General features: G+C 37.3%; 1 protein-coding gene across 22 annotated transcripts in view; it reads right to left on the bottom strand.

The window, feature by feature from the left end:
* Positions 1-586: 586 nt before the first annotated feature.
* ARHGAP12 (Rho GTPase activating protein 12) overlaps positions 587-19742 on the bottom strand; it is a 70482-nt gene continuing 51326 nt past the window's right edge. For 9 of the 22 annotated variants that reach the window (XM_040693683.2, XM_015282124.4, XM_046928300.1 and 6 more), the window contains 11 exons: positions 18895-18976; positions 16605-16727; positions 12274-12378; positions 11852-11950; positions 10068-10176; positions 9049-9168; positions 6071-6169; positions 4221-4298; positions 2978-3112; positions 2608-2710; positions 587-2195 (listed from right to left, as the gene is read on the bottom strand). In XM_040693683.2, coding sequence (XP_040549617.1) covers positions 2021-2195; positions 2608-2710; positions 2978-3112; positions 4221-4298; positions 6071-6169; positions 9049-9168; positions 10068-10176; positions 11852-11950; positions 12274-12378; positions 16605-16727; positions 18895-18976 — 1228 coding nt within the window. In that variant the 3' untranslated portion in view covers positions 587-2020. The remainder of the gene's footprint in view (positions 2196-2607; positions 2711-2977; positions 3113-4220; positions 4299-6070; positions 6170-9048; positions 9169-10067; positions 10177-11851; positions 11951-12273; positions 12379-16604; positions 16728-18894; positions 18977-19742) is intronic. The other 13 variants (XM_015282120.4, XM_046928311.1, XM_040693692.2 and 10 more) reach the window with 3 other exon arrangements.

Raw genomic sequence — 19742 nt, 5'->3', positions numbered from 1 at the left:
AAGCCTACCGGGAGGCTGAAAAGACAACACAGACGCAGCTATCACAGTTCTCACCCAGGCTGCTTTGCACCAAACCACAAGGCTTCACCATTACCACAACAAAACAGTGAGAAAGCCACAAGGTAAGCTGCTTTCTCCTTTATCTATGAAGACTTCTCATTCAAGCTTTATGCTTGTGAAATTCTCATACCATTCATCTGACTACATCTCAGTACGTCACCACGCATCCCCTTCGCTGGAATCTGAAACTCTCGTGAGGATCCTACAGATTAAAAGTGAAAGTGACTTCTTTCCCAACGTGCCTGCTATCTGTGCGATAGGTTGAGAGCTGAGATGCTTAAAAGACTGCAAACATATCCATAAATTACTTCTGTCTTCTACGAATCTTAAAGTAAGAGTTTAGCTTGTTAAAGAAAGGGGCTGGGAGGCTCCTAAAGTTGTCAGGTTATAAAGTAAGCTTTCATCTTTGAATGCAGCACGACAGCTCCTTGCCGCACGCAGCATCCATGCTAAGCAACAAGAGGCGCCAGTCTCACTGTGCAAAGGCGGTCCGCGTTGTCTGAAGCGGGAATGGCAAACTCCAAAATAACGGATGGTTCTCTTTATTCAGGTTAGACATAACAAATATGTCAGATACAGCAGTTAGTCTAGAAAAATACATTTAAAAAAATCTGCAGCAGACCGAGCTCCCTGTAACAAAATCTTTCAAAAGCGATTTTACAAATTATTCTACATTAATGTAAAAAGGAACTCTTAAATTTAGCATCATGGATTCCACCCAACTCCCTTCTATCACAACATGAGTTTCGCCGGTTGTAGATGTTAGAATTTGTAATACATTTTTCTAACGTATCCTGTACATATTAAATAACCTGAAAGGCTCCTCTTGTAGTGCATTAATTCAGCAAGCACACTCACTATTTTTCCAGTACCATTCGTATTACAGTTATTTGCCTGCAAATGTAATTAATGTCTAAAAGTGCACACAGTTAGGCCCCCCTCCCTCTCCATAACCTGTTTCAATGCTGAAACCCAGACATCGACTGGAAACGCTATGCTACTGCAGCTACTCTACCCATCGTTAGAAATGTGTGACTAGAACGTTCTTAAACTATACAAGAACTGAATTATATACAAGAACCAAAGGGACTGTATTTACATAAGAAACTTCCACTACCACAGCATTATACCAAGAACTCAATACAGTGTTACAGTCGGTATGTACTTTTAGGTTTTAGCTGGAAATCAGTATAACACAAATCCTAGCTCAGGAAACACCGTGAAGAAACGAACGTATGTATTAAATATGACTTCTGTTATGCCACAAGACAAATATCCATTGCTGGATACTCCTACAAGTTCAGTGTTTGCAAGAGTATGCTGCTCTATAAAGCAACTAAGAAGTTCCAGAAATGTCGCTGGGGGGAAAAAAAAAGAAAAAAACAAGAAAAAAAAAGGAAAAAGGACAGCAGATGTCATGTGAGGAATAAGACCTGAATAACTAAACCAAACTGTTAGCATAAGACAGTCACTGCATGCAGAAACCCCATGGAAAAGCATCATACGGACCTGCAGAGCTTGCTTGTAATACACGTGCCTAAGATGGAACTTTGCTGATTATTTTTTTTCATAGAACTTTCCCATACCAAGTGGGAATATTTTAAGGTTAAATTCCAGATTATCCAGTTTGAGATTAACAGCTTTACTCTCCAAGAAATCCAGTGTATGAACCTATACTGTAATTTTCAAATGCTACTTAAAAAAAAAAAAAGGCAAACTATAAACTTTAATTCACTTTTTTACAATGAATTTTTCAAAGAAATCCAAACAATGAAAGTGTTGTCTCTAATCTGCATTCAAGTGGTAAAACACTTCTCCTGTTTCTCCCCTCCCCCAAAAGTGCAAAAATCAAGTTGCTTCTTGGTCCACAAACGTCATACATCATATACAGCGAGAGATTTTCCTCCTGATGGAATACTGCTGCCAACCCATCACTTCCAGTTTCCACTCCATGAAAATGTCAGCGTCCAAAGATGGCGTTCAATTCCAGTAGAATTAATTCTACAATCTGGTTCTGGTACACTGTATGGACTGCTATGTTACCAGTCTCTTTCTCTGGTTTTAATAAGGTTGGACCAAAAACTATTGCTACGCTCTGATAGGTCATTCGGTTCTTTTCTCCGTTTTCGACAACTCTGAAAGAGAAAAAGATACACACAAAGAAGATCTATCAGTGCTAGAGTAATGGGGTGACAGGAAAGAAGTCCAAAGCAAATGACTATTCATAACGTTTACTTAATGACTACTAGTCTTGTTTATTAGCACAAAGCTGCTGCAATTCCCTTCTCTACACAAAAAGTTTTGTTCTGTGATACAATTGAAATCCTCACAATTTCTTCAACATAAGACAGTAAGCATCATAATTATGCCACATACCATCCATTTGATGCTCTGCAAGCTTGTATAAATACACACTGACGTATTGCTTTTATCAAGCCCAATATATGCAAGAAAAGCACCATGGGCACTGCCACCTCCTCTTTTTAACTTGATTATTTAGCTTTAAGGGAGTATCGGCAATACAAAGCCTTTCCTTCTGATTCTTACCTCTTCAGGTGTCTAAAGAGTACTTGCATAGTGTCCTGATTTGGTTTTGGCAACTGTTTGATTAGATCTTTAACAGCATGGACACGCTGTCTCGGTTCTTGCTCTGTGGAAGGAAGAAGCGTAGAAACAAAACCTCAGTCATGCTGTACAAAACTTTATGATAGAAATTAACAGACTGGGACTAAAAGCTTTGATGCCGCAGGGCTGATATCAGAGAGCATGCTGCCACCTCCTGGGCAGCCTGCATATTACTGACGGGCAACTTAGGTAAGCCTTGCAGACATCCATAACCAAAACATTCCACAATAACCAAATTTCTCCTATTGAGCAGAACTCGTATCAAAAGCACAGAACTGCTTTCCATACTTACTAATTGCATTGACAAAGTCATTGAAGTGGTTATAAGTGAAAAGAGGCTCTGGCAGCTCTCTGAAAAACATCTTTAGAGCTCCTGTGATGACATGTATATCTTCCCATTTACTGTCATTCAAGTCAAGTTTCTCATCTGAGAGAGAAAAATGAATAATAAACGTTAATAATTTAACTAAAAAAGCCTAGTTAAAAAGTGTTAATTCCTTTTCTTTCCTGTTTTTATTGCTTTTAAAGTATGGCAGACCGGTATCCTCCTTCAGCCGCTTTGCTGCTGGGTACAGAGCTGCTACAGTGGGAAACCTTTTGTATTTATAGGTGGCTGGGAGAGTATTTTTCAGAACAAATACTGTGTGAGATGCTCATAAGGCTGCATTACAACAACCCTGCATGCTCTCTTAGAAGGGCTAAAACACTGTCAGCAATCCAGTCCTTGGGAGTGCAACGCAAAGTGTCCCAAACTACTTCGAAAGGAACCAATGAGAGAAAATTCAACAGTAATTCCACCTCGAGCTGGAGCAGCGTCTCTTCTGAACCTGTATAGTCAGAGGCAGTCAAACTCTGTTTACTGCACTACACGCAGCTGTCCTACCAAGGAGGCTTTCCATAGAAGAAACCCAACTCTGGAGGTAACACAGAATTTACTTTTAGACCTGATTAATCAGGAAATGACTGATCAAATCACAGTGCTCAGATGAGCTACTGTTCCTCCTCCCAGCTGCAGGTTACCTATTGATTCCCACTGAACCAATCACTATGATACAGAGCATGAAGAGGTTTTATACATGAGAGTACTGTAAAGACAAGCTAGCAATCCCCATACTAACCTTGCTAAAAACATTAACTTACAAGTTTAACACTAGCAGAAGCTCAGTATTCTTACTGTTTTCCCATTAGGCATGCAGTTTGGGGTTCTTTAGTCATTTTTTCCCTCTTGAATTGTATTACCACCTTTCTTCAGGAAAATGCTCTAGCAATACCTCCATGTAACACCAAACTTCCAGGCTGTTAGGGTGGTGGTTTTTTGTTTACTTTGTTAGGATTTGGTGGTTTCAATGGGTTTGTGTGTGTGTGTGTGTGTGTGTGTGTGTGTGTGTTTTTACACTCTAAATTCTGCAATTTTCAAGTAGCTTTAAGGATGGCAATCATTTCTCAAGAAAAGCTGCAGTTACACATTAAGAAATCTTTTCTCTTCAAGCAATCTGAAAAGCTATGCAACTGTAATGTAGTTGATGAAAACTTACCGTGATTGACTGCAAATCTTAGCTTCTGTATCACTGCAAGATTACCACTAACTCGGTATAAGCCATCAACATCTAATCCTAAAATAAAGGGATAAACCAATTTTAATCTTTCATGCATACAGGTTCTGAAATCATTAGGCTCCTTGCTCGCTCTGCAAAATCAAAACCTAAAGCAGCCCACCCAATCTTGTGCTAACGATCACTTGGTTCGGCAACAAACATTTCATTACATCTTTTGATGGGCAGGGCACATCAGAGAAGGTTTCGTTTGCTGAAAAAGGTTTTGTAGTATCAAACTCAAAATAATCTTTAAGGCTTCCTATGCAGAAGAATAGTAGTAAATGAGGTAACAGCTTCAAGTTTTCCCAGTGAGACTGGGGATGCCATTTAAAATGCTTTTAGTAGGTGGAGGGAGGGATATATGCAGAGTCCAACATGCAAGAATCAAATATTCTGTGGATATTCCATCTTTTAATTTATGGTTAAGAAATAACAAGTCAGACATAAGAGAGCATCTCAAAGTTGTCAAGTGACCAGGTTTGCAAGAAGGAACAATGTGCCTGCACACTGACTATCCAACAGCCTTTATTAGTAAGTGGGTAGCCCTTGCCTTTACAGTACTGTAACACTCAGCCAGGCAAAGAAGAAAACTGTCTCTGTGGATGCTACTGCAATTGGAATCAATTAGCAGGTAAAGAATTAAAGTGAAATGCCACTTGAATACAGCACATGAGTCAGTGCCCCTAAGAGGGTGAATGTTGTCATAATACCTTTGGTCCCTATAGCTCGTGGAGTAGTCTGATGCAATAGAGCACAGTTACCAGCACCATCTGACATATCCCTTTTCCCCATAATCCACTAGTCATTCCTTTACAAAAAGAATAGATTTGATGTGCGTTGGAAGTAAGAAGAGTTGAGGAAGTAGGGAAAAAAGCTGCTCATTTCTGTCAGCCTCCCCTCAGGTATTCAAAAAGGAAAAACTTCACCACTATCTTCACTGCAGTCCTGTCCTTAAAATATAAAAAACCTTAAAAAGAAAAAATAGCCCCTCTCTATCAAATTGCGGACCTCAAGTGGGAATAAAGCCTGCTGTTACAAACAAGACGGCAGTTTGTTGACCTACAGTCTCCTTGTTGACCTACAGTGACCTACAGCAATGGAAGCGGTTATTTTTCCCCTCCCAGGACACAAGACAACAGCACTGAGAAAGAAGACAACATGCTGAAAAAATCCTAAGAAGCTCCCATGGAAAATGCCTTAAAATTCATTTATGGTATTCCCTTGTAAACACCCTGATCTCAACGTTACGTTCGCAAACGAACAGACCATCTGAGCAATGGTTATGGAGATTCCATAACCACTCTCGGTTGATATGGCAATGGCAAGAGACAAGCAAGAAGCCCAACCCAGAGTACAGACAAGTTGGGAATTACAACCAAGAAATTTCCAACAAAAAAAAATGTAGTAAGTCCTTGGGATCAGACAGCCCACAGTGTCACATGTAACTTCTGGAAGTCTCTCTTCACCTGCAGTAAGACTTCGATGAGATAAGCTCTTCCGTGACTTCCTGTAATTTCTCCTCCATTAGACCCCTACTGCCAAAAAGCTGTTTAGCGTTCTCCTCATCTTGAAAGATACTGAAGTAGATCAATTCCTCTGATGTAAGACTTCCTTCCCTCGCCCGACACTGGATTCCACCTACCTTCCCACTCTCAAAAACTCATTACCTACAGACACATGTCAGACTATTTTCTCTAACAAATCAACAGCACATTAAGGATTAAGACATTCAAAATTAGACAGCGTGATGAGCAAGAGGGGTTTAAAGACAAACAAAAAATTCACCATACCATGTTCCTCAACATGCTCAATGCACAGCTTCACGAACTTTGGCACCGTGCTGTTTTCTCTTTGACACAAGCTGGTGAGATTGGAACCAAACACTTGATCTGGAACCAAGTAAAGAGACTGATTTACAGTGGAACAGGACTCGAGTGACAGAACTAGTTCAGGTTAAAACAAACCTCTACAAAGAGCAAAAAGTACCGGATAGAATTGTTGCATTATTAGAGTGAAAGGGGGGAAAGCTCTGAAAAGAGTTCTCAACAGCTCCCAGAAAGAAGAAGTGTTAGCAGTTACCCAAACGTGAGTCTTTGAGGGAGGAACTTTTGGTACCGAAATCATTTTAATCCATCTGAAGAAAACTCAGAAGAATCATACAGTCATTACTGCATTGAGAAATTTAATGGATTCAAATGTTCTGGTGTAATTCATTCCTCTTTGGAGTTCAAAATACATTTACCTTAATTTTTTATTAAAAAAAAAAAATCTGAACAGAAAAATTTTAACCCAAATGAAAGCATTCGGGGGAAAAAAAACGTTATTCTCCATTACACCTACTGTTTATCACAGCATTACATATTCATTTACAGAGAAAGGCTTCAATACAGAGCTTAATTTCTAACACATTTAAGTTCTGAAATGACTACATAAATGATAGACCTTTACACAGAGCTCTGACTGCAGGTGTGACTACATGTAGGCAACACAGCCGCGAGGCTGGAATTCAAATACAAGAACTTATGGGCAATGTCCAGCTTTCCAGCTTTTTGCATCTTGCCCTCAAAATTACACAAAAGGCAGTGGGAGTGTTCTCTGCCATAAAAGAGAGCAAAAATGAAAATCAGCTTTGGCAGAGAACGTGTTCTTGTAAAGTCTTAGTGTGTGTCACCAACATGTTAATTCCTCTTGTTCAGATCAGATGTTAACGTTCCCCAGACTCACATGGTTTCATTGTATGCCCAAATAACAGATGACATCCCACGTTCAGATGCATGAGACTGAAACAGGGTCTTGAAATAGAGAAGCAAAGCTCACACTCAAAAGGAAGAAAGTTTTATTTTATCTTTTAAAGGCAGCATGTAAGTGACCATCTTTGCAGTATTTAATACATTTTACTTCAGAGCTGATGCAAGAGAGAAACTGCTCTTGCATTTGCACCATGCATAGCATCTAGCCCATTTTTCACGTTTAGTAACAACATTTGCATTTGATAACTGCTTTGGGAAATCCAAACAGCACACCAAACCAATTATACAGTAAGAGAATTGGTATATAATGGTATTATTAGCTGTATGCATAAAGGCCAGTGCCCCAAAACATCGCATTCCTGCTGCTCCTACTCACACAGCCAGCTGTATAAGCAGAATCAGTAGCAAAGGGTTGAAAAAGGCCACGCAGCAAAAAGGCAGACTAGCAAGCAGCTGTAGCAGGTAAAACAAAGCAGATTAGATAGGACAAGAAAATACTGGTACGTAACAAAATTATTTGCCGCAACTGCTTCTGACTGTAACAATTTCCACATACAGGAGAACTGGATTTGTTTCTCCCATTTTAAAGTAGCTTTTGCAATTCTGTTTTTCCATGTAACAAAGGTTTAGCACAGGCTGCTTCTCAGTTTGATGCATGCTGTTTCAAGGGTGTTTTATAAATTTTTTTTCAGTTTTTCAACTCATACTGCATTTGCCAAGTTTTCATTTACTAAGCTCAGTAGCAGCCGCAAAGTACACTGGGCTTCAGATAGACTTCTGTATTTTTCACTCATACAGTAAATGTAGAAGTGTACAGCACAGGTCCAACTTTTAAAGTTTACATCATGCTTTTAAATAAAAACAAACTCTTTGTTCCTTAGTGTCTTTATTAAAAAATCCAATCATCAGCATGCACGTGTACAAGTTAAACTTGGCTTAGCATTTACTGTTGGTCATGTTAGAAGTTACGCCATTGAGAATTCACATGAATTCTAAGCTGCAAAGCAGGGCAGAACATCAAAGTCTGGGAAAAATGCTTTCTTACTTCAAACAAAAAAATTCATAACTTACAGTTAAATTATATTTGCAGATACACAAATATATCAAATGCTACATGCAATAGAAGCACATCTGTTAAAGTATGAAGTTAGGCAAATCACAGTCAGATTTGGTCTGATATTTGCCTACCCATCTGCTATTTTGACCCTAGTAGAGCACTACCTACGAGTCCTGCTAAAGCATACAAACAAATAAATTAAGTTTTACAGTGAGTACCAGGAATCACCAAGAAGAAATTTACACAATCACATTAATTTTGACCTGTGCAAAAACTGTTCTCTTTCAGAGTTTCTACAAACGTGATAGATGGAAGTATATATTAAGCTATCAATCATTTCATAAGTGGGATTCAAGAATATCTGTAAAATTCATTCTTTGTGGAAAAAAAAAACTTAAAAAAAACCATATACATTCAAAAAAAAAGTTCGGGAAAAAGGATGTTGGAGTTGAGATTCCTTTGGCCTCATCCTTTTTCTGCCTAAACATTTCATTTCTGATGAGATGGCACATACTTCTCTGGTTCCATCCAGACTAAAAACAACTCCGTGAAACATGAGCATGTGTTCAGCTCTGTAACAAAAGGACAGCCTTCCTTTCCCTTATTTGCACAAACGATTATTTGGCTGTACAAAATTCCCAGCTCAGAGCAGCAGACCAAATGGACTTTCTAGCTCAGAAGCGCTGCGAGTCCGTAGAGGCTCCTGGGCTCTCATTTTCCACTTCAGTTTTGCCAATAATGGGATGAAAAGGACATCCTTGACAAAGTTTAGTAGCTAACAGCATTGCTCAGAAGACTCAGAAGAACGACAAACAATCACCAGTTTCACTATCCAAGACTTTTGTTAGGCAAGCTACATTCATGTCTTACTCTAAAACTAGACAACATGAACCCCATTTTACACATGAATCATCAAATTCAGTTTCTCAAATTATTTCCTTTGTTAAAAAGGTTCATTTACCCTTAATGTAGCCTTTTTCACGGACAGCTTGTAATGTAGGTCGTCGTGTGAGAAACTTCTTGAGCTTCGTTTTGGTCTTTTTCTGATCTGTGGCATCTATATTGCTAGGTATTTTCACCGCTGGAAATAAAAATACACTTAGCATGAATAGCCACAAAAACTACTATTTTTTTTTTTAACATTGGCTCCTTGGAAGAGAAATCTGACAACAAACACAGAGCACACAAAAAAAGGAAAAGAAGATAAACTATTTAAATTCACATTGCATTCACATTTTCCTTTTTTTTTTTTTTTTTTTTTAATTCCTTGCAGATAGCATCCATTTTTCAAACTGCCAGGAGACTAATCTGTCACCGAGTGCTGGCTGTGAAAATAACCAAATAGTAACTTAAAATAAGCATGGGATTTAAAATATGTAGCTACGTTTCAAAACCAGCCCTGGCTCTCACCAACCATCTTAAATGAAATAAATACTTCCTTGCAATTTACATACGGCCCAGAAGTCTGCCTGATTAATATATTTCTTTGCAAAGAAAAATTTCTGTGACTAAAAGAAATTTCTTTTAAATTCTGAGAGTGTGATTAAAAACTTTTCATTTCTGTAAATGAGCCAATATAGGGTTAGCAACTTAGTAAAACTGAAGTGTAAGTTAACAGTGAAATTATTTACAGACGCTGCACCGTGGACAAAAAAGTAAAACTATCCAAATCAGTTCTGAACAAGGACAAAGAGATTCTTATTCAGAATAATTTATGTCAGAAAAAACATCCAATTACTTCCACATATTTGACAAAACCTTGAGAATAGATTACTTCTCTACTGCCTGTTTTCTCCTACTTCTTAAGTATGATTAAGAAAACACAGATAAAAGTCAGTAACTGGTACCAAGATGGAAAATGTCCTCTCGAATTCTTTCCTGTTTATATGTCAGTAAAGACAAGGTAATTTTTTTTTTTTTTTTTTTTTTTTTTTTTTTTTTGCATTCCTAAAATCAATTATTGGAAAGTTTTCTACTCACAACGAAGTTTCTTAGAGTCTTTACTCTCTTTCTCTTTTTCTTTGTCTTGTTTTTCCACCCCGGGAGAATCTGGTACTTCATCTTCTAATGCTTCATCAGATTCTACTACCTATTACATTTAAGAAGAGAGAGGTAAGTTTACCAATTCATAGAATACAGCTCTAAGAAACGTATTTCACGTAGACTGCTCTACAATATACTTCTATTTTCCCTTTCACTTAACTCTTTCCTGTTTTCTAGATGCTAAAATTATCTTCAGAGATTTTTGCTGGCAGTAACTTCGAGAAGTATTTGGTCATAAGACCCAATACAGACAAAAACTTCATTACATCAACCTTTTTTCTTCCTCCCAAATTCAGCAAACATCAGCTATTTCATTCATGTGATCTGCAACAGAAGCACCTGACTGATAAAGTCAAAACCAACTTCTAGAACATTTATCCTGTTTCTAACCTCTGTAATTTAAGTTTTCTGTGATAGAAACAGACTGCCAGTTGGAGAACTTGACCTCTGTCAAAGTATATGCTGAATTCAGTCCAACAGAGTAACTATACCAGGGTCCAAAAGCCTTGCTCTGTGGGTTAATGTTCTTTCAGCATATTCTCAAAAAGAATAAGAAACCCATAGTTAAGCAGAAATGCAAATCAAGTTGTCGTGTGATGGCAGATGCTGAAGTCTTAAGAAATTGTCTGCTGCCTCACACCTATGCTGCATTCCATCAGGGAAAAAGAAGAAAGCTTCCTTTGGTCTCAGTGCATAACATCAGTTAATTTGCATTTTAACTTGCACGGCAGATGTGAGCTTTCAACAACCCTCATTCCTTATTGGTTTTCAAAAGCTTCAAATGGACTTTTTAGTATGTCAACAGTCAATATATTCAACCATTTAATTAATGTCCCTGCCAAGGATCCCACTTCCACTGACATCATTTGAACAGGATTCTCTTCCTCAAAGCTTCTCAGGATTGTTAAATTTCAAATCTCCTAGATTTGATATATCGCCTAGAATTTAGGTTTGTAAAATGGACCAAGTCCAATCCAACAACTTCAAAATCTGTGTGTGTACAAATAGAGCAGATATCTCTCACAGATATTCCTTCTATACAACATATTGACACAACAGCTTCCTGAGGGAGGAGAGAGACATGAATCTAAGCTGTAGCCTTCTTTTGGACTTCACATTTGAGCAAACCACAGCCATCATAGAGAAAACATTCACAGCTACTATTACAATAGAGGGTTTTTTTCAAACTTAAGTTTGTTTCAGATCTGCTAGATTTTTGTACCCAAAACTTTCAGTGCTTCAAATTATCAGGTGGTCTAAATAAGGTATATTTTTCCCTGTGCGGTCTTAGGTCTCTTATTATTTACACTTTATTTATTTATTTTGATTTATACTTGGCTTTTGATTCACACTTTAATTTAATCTGAAGGGAATAGCAATACCAGATGCTAAGGTAAGCATTCCTTTGTCGGTCATCCTCCCTTTTACTCCCTCCTGTCAAAGCCTTTCAGCTCGCTGAGACAGTACAAGTACTTGAGAGAAAAAAGCAGCTCATTTCTTAAATCAGTCCACACCTCCCAGTTCTTAATCCAGTGGATCATCCCTCTTCTCTTGGCACAGCTTCATTTCATTTCTCACCACTGGGAATCACCATATCCCCAGCCCGTTCCCAAGAAGATGATGAAACGAAGATGCATATGAACTACTTGGAGTAATTACATAAATTATTTTGCTAAAACATACTACCTTGAAATCAGAGCCTTCATGATTCAAATACCTACCTGATTGTTGATGGTGTAGTTAAGGACTTTATACCATTCATTAATGAAGCTGTCATTATCAGACTGAATTAAGAGCTCAGTTCCCTGGCGGGTTTTTAGCTTTAAAGAAACAAAAACAGATGTCATCAGAATTGAGAAACATACTAGAACTCCAAAATCAAATTACATCAAGTTAAACTCTCTGGCACAACTTTCAGATAATAAATAGCTACTCTAAAATCAGTAAAAGCACAAAATAAGTCTGAAAATTGAAAACCATGTCCTGTACAAACATATTAAGAATGGACATTTCTTGCAGGTACCAGAATAAACATAACTGTATGATTTAAAGAGAAGAAATGCAAAAAACTGAACTAAGTTCAGAGAGAATTTTTGAAGTTGCTTGAATGCTTAAAGTTTTGCATTTAAGTAAAATAATTTACCTCAATAACATTCTTTTTACTGGATTTGTCCTTTGAAGCCCAGTCAATCAATGCTCCTTTGAGATCCACTGTAAATTCTGGCTTGGACTGATTGACACCAAACTTCTGGAAAAAAAAGGAACAGTGATGATGAACTTTAAAAAAAAAATAAAAATAACAAAAGCTTCCAAGATATATAGACTTGCAGTCCCTAAATGTAACACACTATCACTTGGTTCACAGCCTACACAATTTCAAGCAAACACAGTATCCTGCCACAAATAAACTAACATAAGACCAGGAAAACTGAAACAAACAAAAAGCACCAAAAACTCCTTATTCATGCTTATTATGAACTGCTCAGCCTCAAGACTTTAAAATTCTAATAGTTTTAAATGCTGATCAGATTTCAGCAGACTTCCAGTATGTTTCCTTTAGCATACCCTAGTAAGTAAACAGAAACCAGTTTCAAGGTCTAGCTTCTAAAAAACAAGTAACCAAAGCAATAAGGAAGCATTTAAGCCATAATCAACCCTTCAAGCAAATTGGAGAAACACAGCATGAATAAGAGCTACCTTTACTTCCTACTCTTACTGTTATGCTGGGTATAACGAAGTACTTCTACCAGGGTCACAGTCTACATCCCACAGCTGTAAAATAAAATTTCTCAAGGAAGACAATTTGCAAACAAAAAGCTCTAATTGTTAGTAAGTTTTGTTTGTTTGTTTGTTTTTAATGTATAGAGAAAGCATTAAGTCAATTGGCTGCAGAACAAAAAAAAGTGATGTATATTTGGGGACAGTCTGCAACATCCAATCCATCACAAAGGTTCTTTTCTAGTTATTAAATAATAATAATTTAAATATATATATATATTGCTTATGTGACAACTCAGGCTGAACCGAGCCTCAGGACAGTCTCCTTGCTGCAAACATCACAAGGCTTCCAGTCTGTACCACAACAACCATACCTGAGGTGAGAAAACCCAGTTCAGAAAACAGAACTAATCTGCTGCTTCTGATTAAATTCACAGCAAGGATGTTAATTAACGCTAACTGTGTTTTAGAAAGGCAGTTTACAGCTAAAAAATCTTCCTGCCTGATTCCTAAGGGCAATTAAACGATGATCAGAATGAAATAACCCAACCTGTGAAATATCAGAATGAAAGAATACTTGCAATTTACACAATGCCAAGCTAATGTCTGAAAAACCTCCTGCTTTCTATCTTGATTTCTCATCTAAGGATGTTTCTGCATAGCTTTTGGTAGAGCCCCATTTCAGAAATGGAGTTCACAACAACCTTGGTGCATGTTGGAAAACATTTAGGGTTTGCCACTGGAGAGAGCATGAAACTAGAGCTGAAGTCCTCTGCAAGACGAGTGATTTGTTACCAATGCCTTCCCCATGATGTGGAGCAGCAAAGGAGATGACCTGCAGTGGGTGAAGTCGGTTAACAACAGCCACTGGTGTTTAGACCACAAGGAGTGGTTCCCTGCTGCCCTCTGGTATGCCCCAGTTTGCAGAACTCCAGGTGCAGCTCCCACTGCTACCTCAAACACCAGTGTACTTTATCCATTTATTTATCTTTTTAAGCCTGACTACCTTCAGCATGTGAGAAGCACAGGACAATCCTCCCAAAAAAGAAGAAAAAGAGCCAGATATTGTAAATGGTGGGGGGGAACAGCAAAGCAAACACTCTAAGCCTCTCTACAAAGCACCCCTGATACAACAACGTATCACAGACTCATCACAGACTCAAAATTTCCTTGAAGAAAGAAGTTTAACCTTCAGTTTCTCCTATGAGCTTCCCTGCCACAGTTCTTTTCTGCTCCTGCCTGTGCGGAGGTGAGAGGCCAGCCACCATTTTTCTCCTCAAAAGCTTCCAGGAGCAAATCCTGTGCAGGGCTGCCAAGATGCTCAGCTTACAAGGGTTAGCTAGAGGCAACTGAATTCTCCTGAAGCACACAGGTTTTCTTGAGTGTAATAATAAGAAAAGTGGTCCCTTTAGTATCTGCTTCCACCTAGACAAAGTTTACTTCCTGAAAACAGAGCACATTGCCCTGGTCAATGGTACGTTCAGTCCTCACTCCCAATTCTGACTGCAGTTCCCTTTTCCACTGTCAGGGAAGTTGCAGAGAGCAGAAATGAAAGAAAAAGAGGGAAGAGGTCTAGAACATGGTGCTGAGAAATGCTTTAACACAGTAAGTTGTCCTAGAGTCTCTTTTGACAGATTTTTCTAGGAAAAAGAAGTAGTCATGGGGTGTGCTTAGGCAATTTTTGAGTCATTACACAATTGTCCCTTTTTGGAAAGCATAAGGACTGTTGTTTTTTTTCACTCAGGCAGAGATGCTGAGTTGCATGAGGACTGCCTAGAAGACATCAGAATCACATTTTTCCCTGTTTTCAGGAGTTGTCTCCACACCATGGGAGCCCACATAGGACAAACCACGCAGTCTGTAGTGGGATCTATTTCAGCTCTTTCTGGAAACTGAACTGGCTGTTATGTATAGGAAGGTACTGGGAAACACAAATGACATCTGCCAGTCTAATAATTCTGTTCCTACTCAGTTTCATAGAACTTTCTAATTCCATTTCTTTCTCAGAAATAGTACCAAGGGACAGATGCTTCTTTGGGACTGGTAACAGAACTTCAGAACTTAAAGCTTGGACAAGAAAAAGAAAAACACGAAGACATTCTATTTTACCATAGCAGAATTACAGAGCTTTTCTGAAATCTACCTAGAAGTATTTACATTTCAAACATTTCTCATTATTATCAGCTGAGCCCTGTATACTCAGCTGTGCAATACTGATGAACTATGGCAGTGTACATACAGCACTCTTGTACAATGTAAAGAGTGGTATGACACAGTAAACAGAGCTTGCCTACATGAACTCACTTCTGGTTTACCACCAGCATACCCGACACTGAAGTAATGCAGTCATTACATAAGGTTGACTAAGAAATCCTTTAAGCAATTACTGTTTGCTGCGGTTGTTTTTCTTTCTGAAGCCCCATCACTAATATCCATCAGTAGCTGTTACATCTCATTCACAATAAAAGAGAAAAGCTTTCAACATACTGAAAGAACTGAAAGGGAGATGAGTGAAATCCACTGTTTCCCTTATAGAAAAAAGCATTTTAAAGAATATAATAATGCATAAAAATTACGTGGCTTCCACACACACAAGTTCATTGGACAGAAACAGAAAAAGCTGCATCATTTTTAGCACAGGCTTAATTAAACAAGTCTACAGTTACTGCCTCCTTAAAATAATAATAATACAGAGCCATGGTAATCAAAAAGTTCTCACACTTTCAAGAATCTAAACTGAATCTAGAATATTTAGCACTCTCTCTGCTCTGCAAGGAGCACAGGAGAGAGCAACGTAGTTATAGTGACCACCATATTATAGTCCTCAAAAAGCCAAGGAAGTGATACATTGCTTTTATGTTATATAATAATATTCACATATATATTATATATAATAATATTCATATATATATTGTATATCTTTTTTCTTTACTGTGAAAGCTTCAGTTAAATTCCAGTTAAATTAATAATCAGCACTAAGACATTAAAAACTGCTTATATAGCCAGTCAAGCCTATTTCTTTCTTCTAACACAAGAGTCTTAACTAATTTCTTCTCTTCCACCATGAAACTACCATACTAGCTACCAACATTTTATCAGTTTCCAATAAAGAGTATGTCCAAGCTTGGCAGCTACACTTCAAAATACGACTAATGCAGATGCTTAAATTATACATCAGGAGTTCTATAAATTAATATCAGCTTTCTGTATGTAGTATATAGCCAGAACACCACTGAGATCTTCTTCCTTTCTTTTTTTTTCTTTTTTTTTTTTTTTGAATGCATAACATTTACATTTTTATTTCAGTTATAGCTGAAATTAACCAACATCTTATACATCATTCTAACAAAGGCACCACAGGAGCCTTAAAAACAGTCTGAATTAGTTCTGTTAGAAAGAATTAGACACAGTACTTGTTAAAAAACAAAAAAAAACCACGACCATATCATGCTGTTTATTAGTTAAGACAACAGTGGTTCAAACATTAGGCAAATTTGGGATTATAATTCGGGTGCTGATGAACCAGATGATGTTTGTACTTTGTTCCATTAGAACAATTACAGCATTATTGCAATACACTTTTGTTAATTTGTATCTTAAAAAAAAAGAAAAAACTTCGAAAAATAGCAAACAGGATACATAAGGTGTTATTTGAAGTGATAAAACTTAACAAATCTTGGGAAAGCTTAAATTTACTTTCAAGATTAGTGGCAAATAGCCTTACAGTGACAAGAGGCATGCAACGAGAACACATACACTGATAGCTGAAACTTGGGCAGAGTTTACATAGGTGACAGCAGGTCGGCGACTGAGAGCATTTTTCCAAGAAGAAAGCAGCGAGAGGAGGAGCTCAGGGATTGAGCCCCCTTGGCAAAATGACTTGATGAGAAAAAGGAAGAAAAGTGATGAAGTCACAAAACAATGCACGAGAAATGATATGGTTACATCAATTACTAGACCACAGCTAAATATTCTTCTGTTAAGATGAAGAGGTGAAGAGGAAATGTAATTCTTCTCTCTTGTCACAGAGACTTGACTTTACTCAATTAAAACACTGATAAAGATCAAAGCTTCTGACAAGTGAAGTGGAATTTCTAATATCCCCCCCAAAAATCTTGCACGCAAAGATCAAAAAGAGCATGTGTTGAGTAAGCCAAATGCAAACATGCACACAGTTGATGCTCTCCCTTGACATTCTCAACTTAATTAAAAATACAAATTGTACCAACAGAATGAAGTTGTGTGTACTGTCAGGTATTTAACAGCTTCACACAGAAATATTCTTACTATATATTGTGACCACAGTACTTTTGCTGCACTCAAATTATCAAAAGAATTGGTAACATTTTTTTCCACTAAATGACTGTTAGAAAGGTGTAACACAGCTAACACTGGTCTCCCCAGCCAAGCAGTTACATGACTATATATATACGTATATATATATGTATGTATGTATATAAGTATATATCTATATCTATATATATGTATATATGTATGTATATATGTATGTATATATGTATGTATATATGTATGTATATATGTATGTATATATGTATGTATATATGTATGTATGTATATATATATATATATGACCACTCAGTCTGGCATACATTCATTTATAACCGTATCATACAATCAGGAACAGTGGTATAATAAACATAGTTAAAATTCATGTGCTGAGTTTTTGTTTTGCTTTTTTCCATCAATTGTTAAATTTGGATTAAGGGTATTAAAAAGTTTTTAGAATAAAAAAAAAAAATAGTATTCTTTGTGCACAGAGACCAAATACCAAACCTCATCCCAAAATGGTTGGGAATTTTCCAGTTCATGAAGTAGGATGATGAAAATGAACTTGACTGAACAATAGACAGTGACTGAAGGGCATGAAGGATGACAAGAGAGCAAGTTCTAAAGCTTTCCAAACCCTAGCACTTCCTGCTTCGGAACTCACCTTTTAAGATTCTCCAATATTTCTCCAACATATTTTGTCACTGAAGTTAATGTATGAAAAAGTTGTTCACAAGTTGTTTTATATTATTTCTCTCACTTGTGAATAATACTAACTATATTTACCTAGCCTCCCAACATTTACAGGTGGGAAGTCAGTAACTTTCAGGTGTACATGTTTCTATTCATTTTTCTGAGCTTGACCCTCTGATGCCCATCATACTCCCTTCCTCTCCCCACACTCAGTATGGGCAGATTTCCTTAGGTTACAAAGTCCACTTTCTACAACAAACTGCAATTGACCTTATCTCATGCTTCTAATCCTTATTCTTTTTTCCTTCCCTACTGTTTTCCATCTGTTTGACTACCTTGTCCAACTTCACCATTTCCATTCTCTGCTACCCCCAGCGTTTTTATTCAAGCAACTTTACCCACTTTCTTGCAACCACCACTTCTACAGCAACAAAACAGCAGAAAAAAACTCAGAGCTTTGGAAAAGAATAGTCAATATCAATTCGCTGCCCAAAAAGAACTGTAGCAGCACAAAGTGAGTCAAGTAGGAAGATCAGCAAAGCACAGCAGCATAGCTTACATCAGTAAGATGAAATTTTGTTGGGTAAGATGCAATTTTGTTATCAGTGTGACAACATCCTGGAATAACTAAACACTGTATCTGACCTCTCCTTAGCAATTATAGGACATCTACATTTATTTTTATTATCAGACTTCCAAAGTAAGTAAGTAAGCCATAGGTAATGAAGTATTTTTATACAGATTGATGTAGGAATGTAGCAGGATTATAGCCAATTTAACTATAATGTTATTTAACTAGAAATGATATCAAAATTGAAGAATCGTTGTCATCGTCTTCAGTATGAAATTTTTCTTTCAAGCTAAATGCATATACTTATCACACATTATGTGGATATAAAACAGAAGATCAAAGCCATCACTAAAGCAGTAAGATAAAAATACATTTTTTTTTTTTTAACTGTGCATACATATTGGTATTTAAGACCAATAAACAACAGGGCTTTAATTTGTTGTGTTTTATGATATTAACACTTAAAAGAAGGCGAGGCCTTGTTCCAGAGCTTACCCAGCCAGTTCCACTTCCTTGGGTTTTAGTGAACAGCAGTGATGAACCTTGTAGTACTGCCCAGGATGACATCCAATTCTTTCTGTAAATATGTGCAAACAAAACATAATAAACTGACTTTAAAAGCAGATATTAAAGCTGTGTATCACTGTTGCCCAGCTGACCTGCATGTTAATATACTTAACCATATATACTGTCATTAGTGCCATCAATAAGTCTTAATTGCTTGCATATTTGCAGAAGTGAACATATGTTAATTGTCCCAACCTGACCATCAAAATCTAAATCAAACAAACCTAATTAGTAGTGGGAGCAGTTCACCAGAAGGAATGCCATACAATTATAATTTCAAAAGGGCTAATCTGGAATGCTCAGCCTACTGTGTACTAAGGAGATTATGCCAAAGCACTGCATAATTCTGAAATTGACTGATCACATCTTACTGGGATGTAAGTGTCCCACTTTTATGCAATAAGCTCATTTACAACAGCAACAAAATATTTGTTACACATCCAAAAAATACAAAAAGGCACAAATCAGTTCTTCAGCTGTCTAACTTTTTTTTTTTTTTGCCTGAATATCTGCCCTGAGGTTAAAAATAAAATAAAATAGAAAGCTTTACAAGCTCTAACAATCCATTCCCACTGCCTAAACATTAATTATTATTGAACGGCTCTCAAAGCGACAGGAGGGTCACGCTGCATCCTTCTGGTAAAGCAGCCCAATAATCCAGATCAATGATTCCAAACAGATTTGACCTAAGTGATGAGAGTATAGTGCACCAGCAGCAGTTTGTATGAGCCACCATCCACCTCTTCCTACCAGGCTCTTAGGAGCAGCTCTGGGGA

This window comes from Gallus gallus, chromosome 2 (assembly GCF_016699485.2).
Source record: "Gallus gallus isolate bGalGal1 chromosome 2, bGalGal1.mat.broiler.GRCg7b, whole genome shotgun sequence".
Lineage (NCBI taxonomy): Eukaryota > Metazoa > Chordata > Aves > Galliformes > Phasianidae > Gallus > Gallus gallus.
The sequence above is the reverse complement of the archived record's forward strand: the minus strand, read 5'-3'. Positions and strand labels throughout refer to the sequence as shown.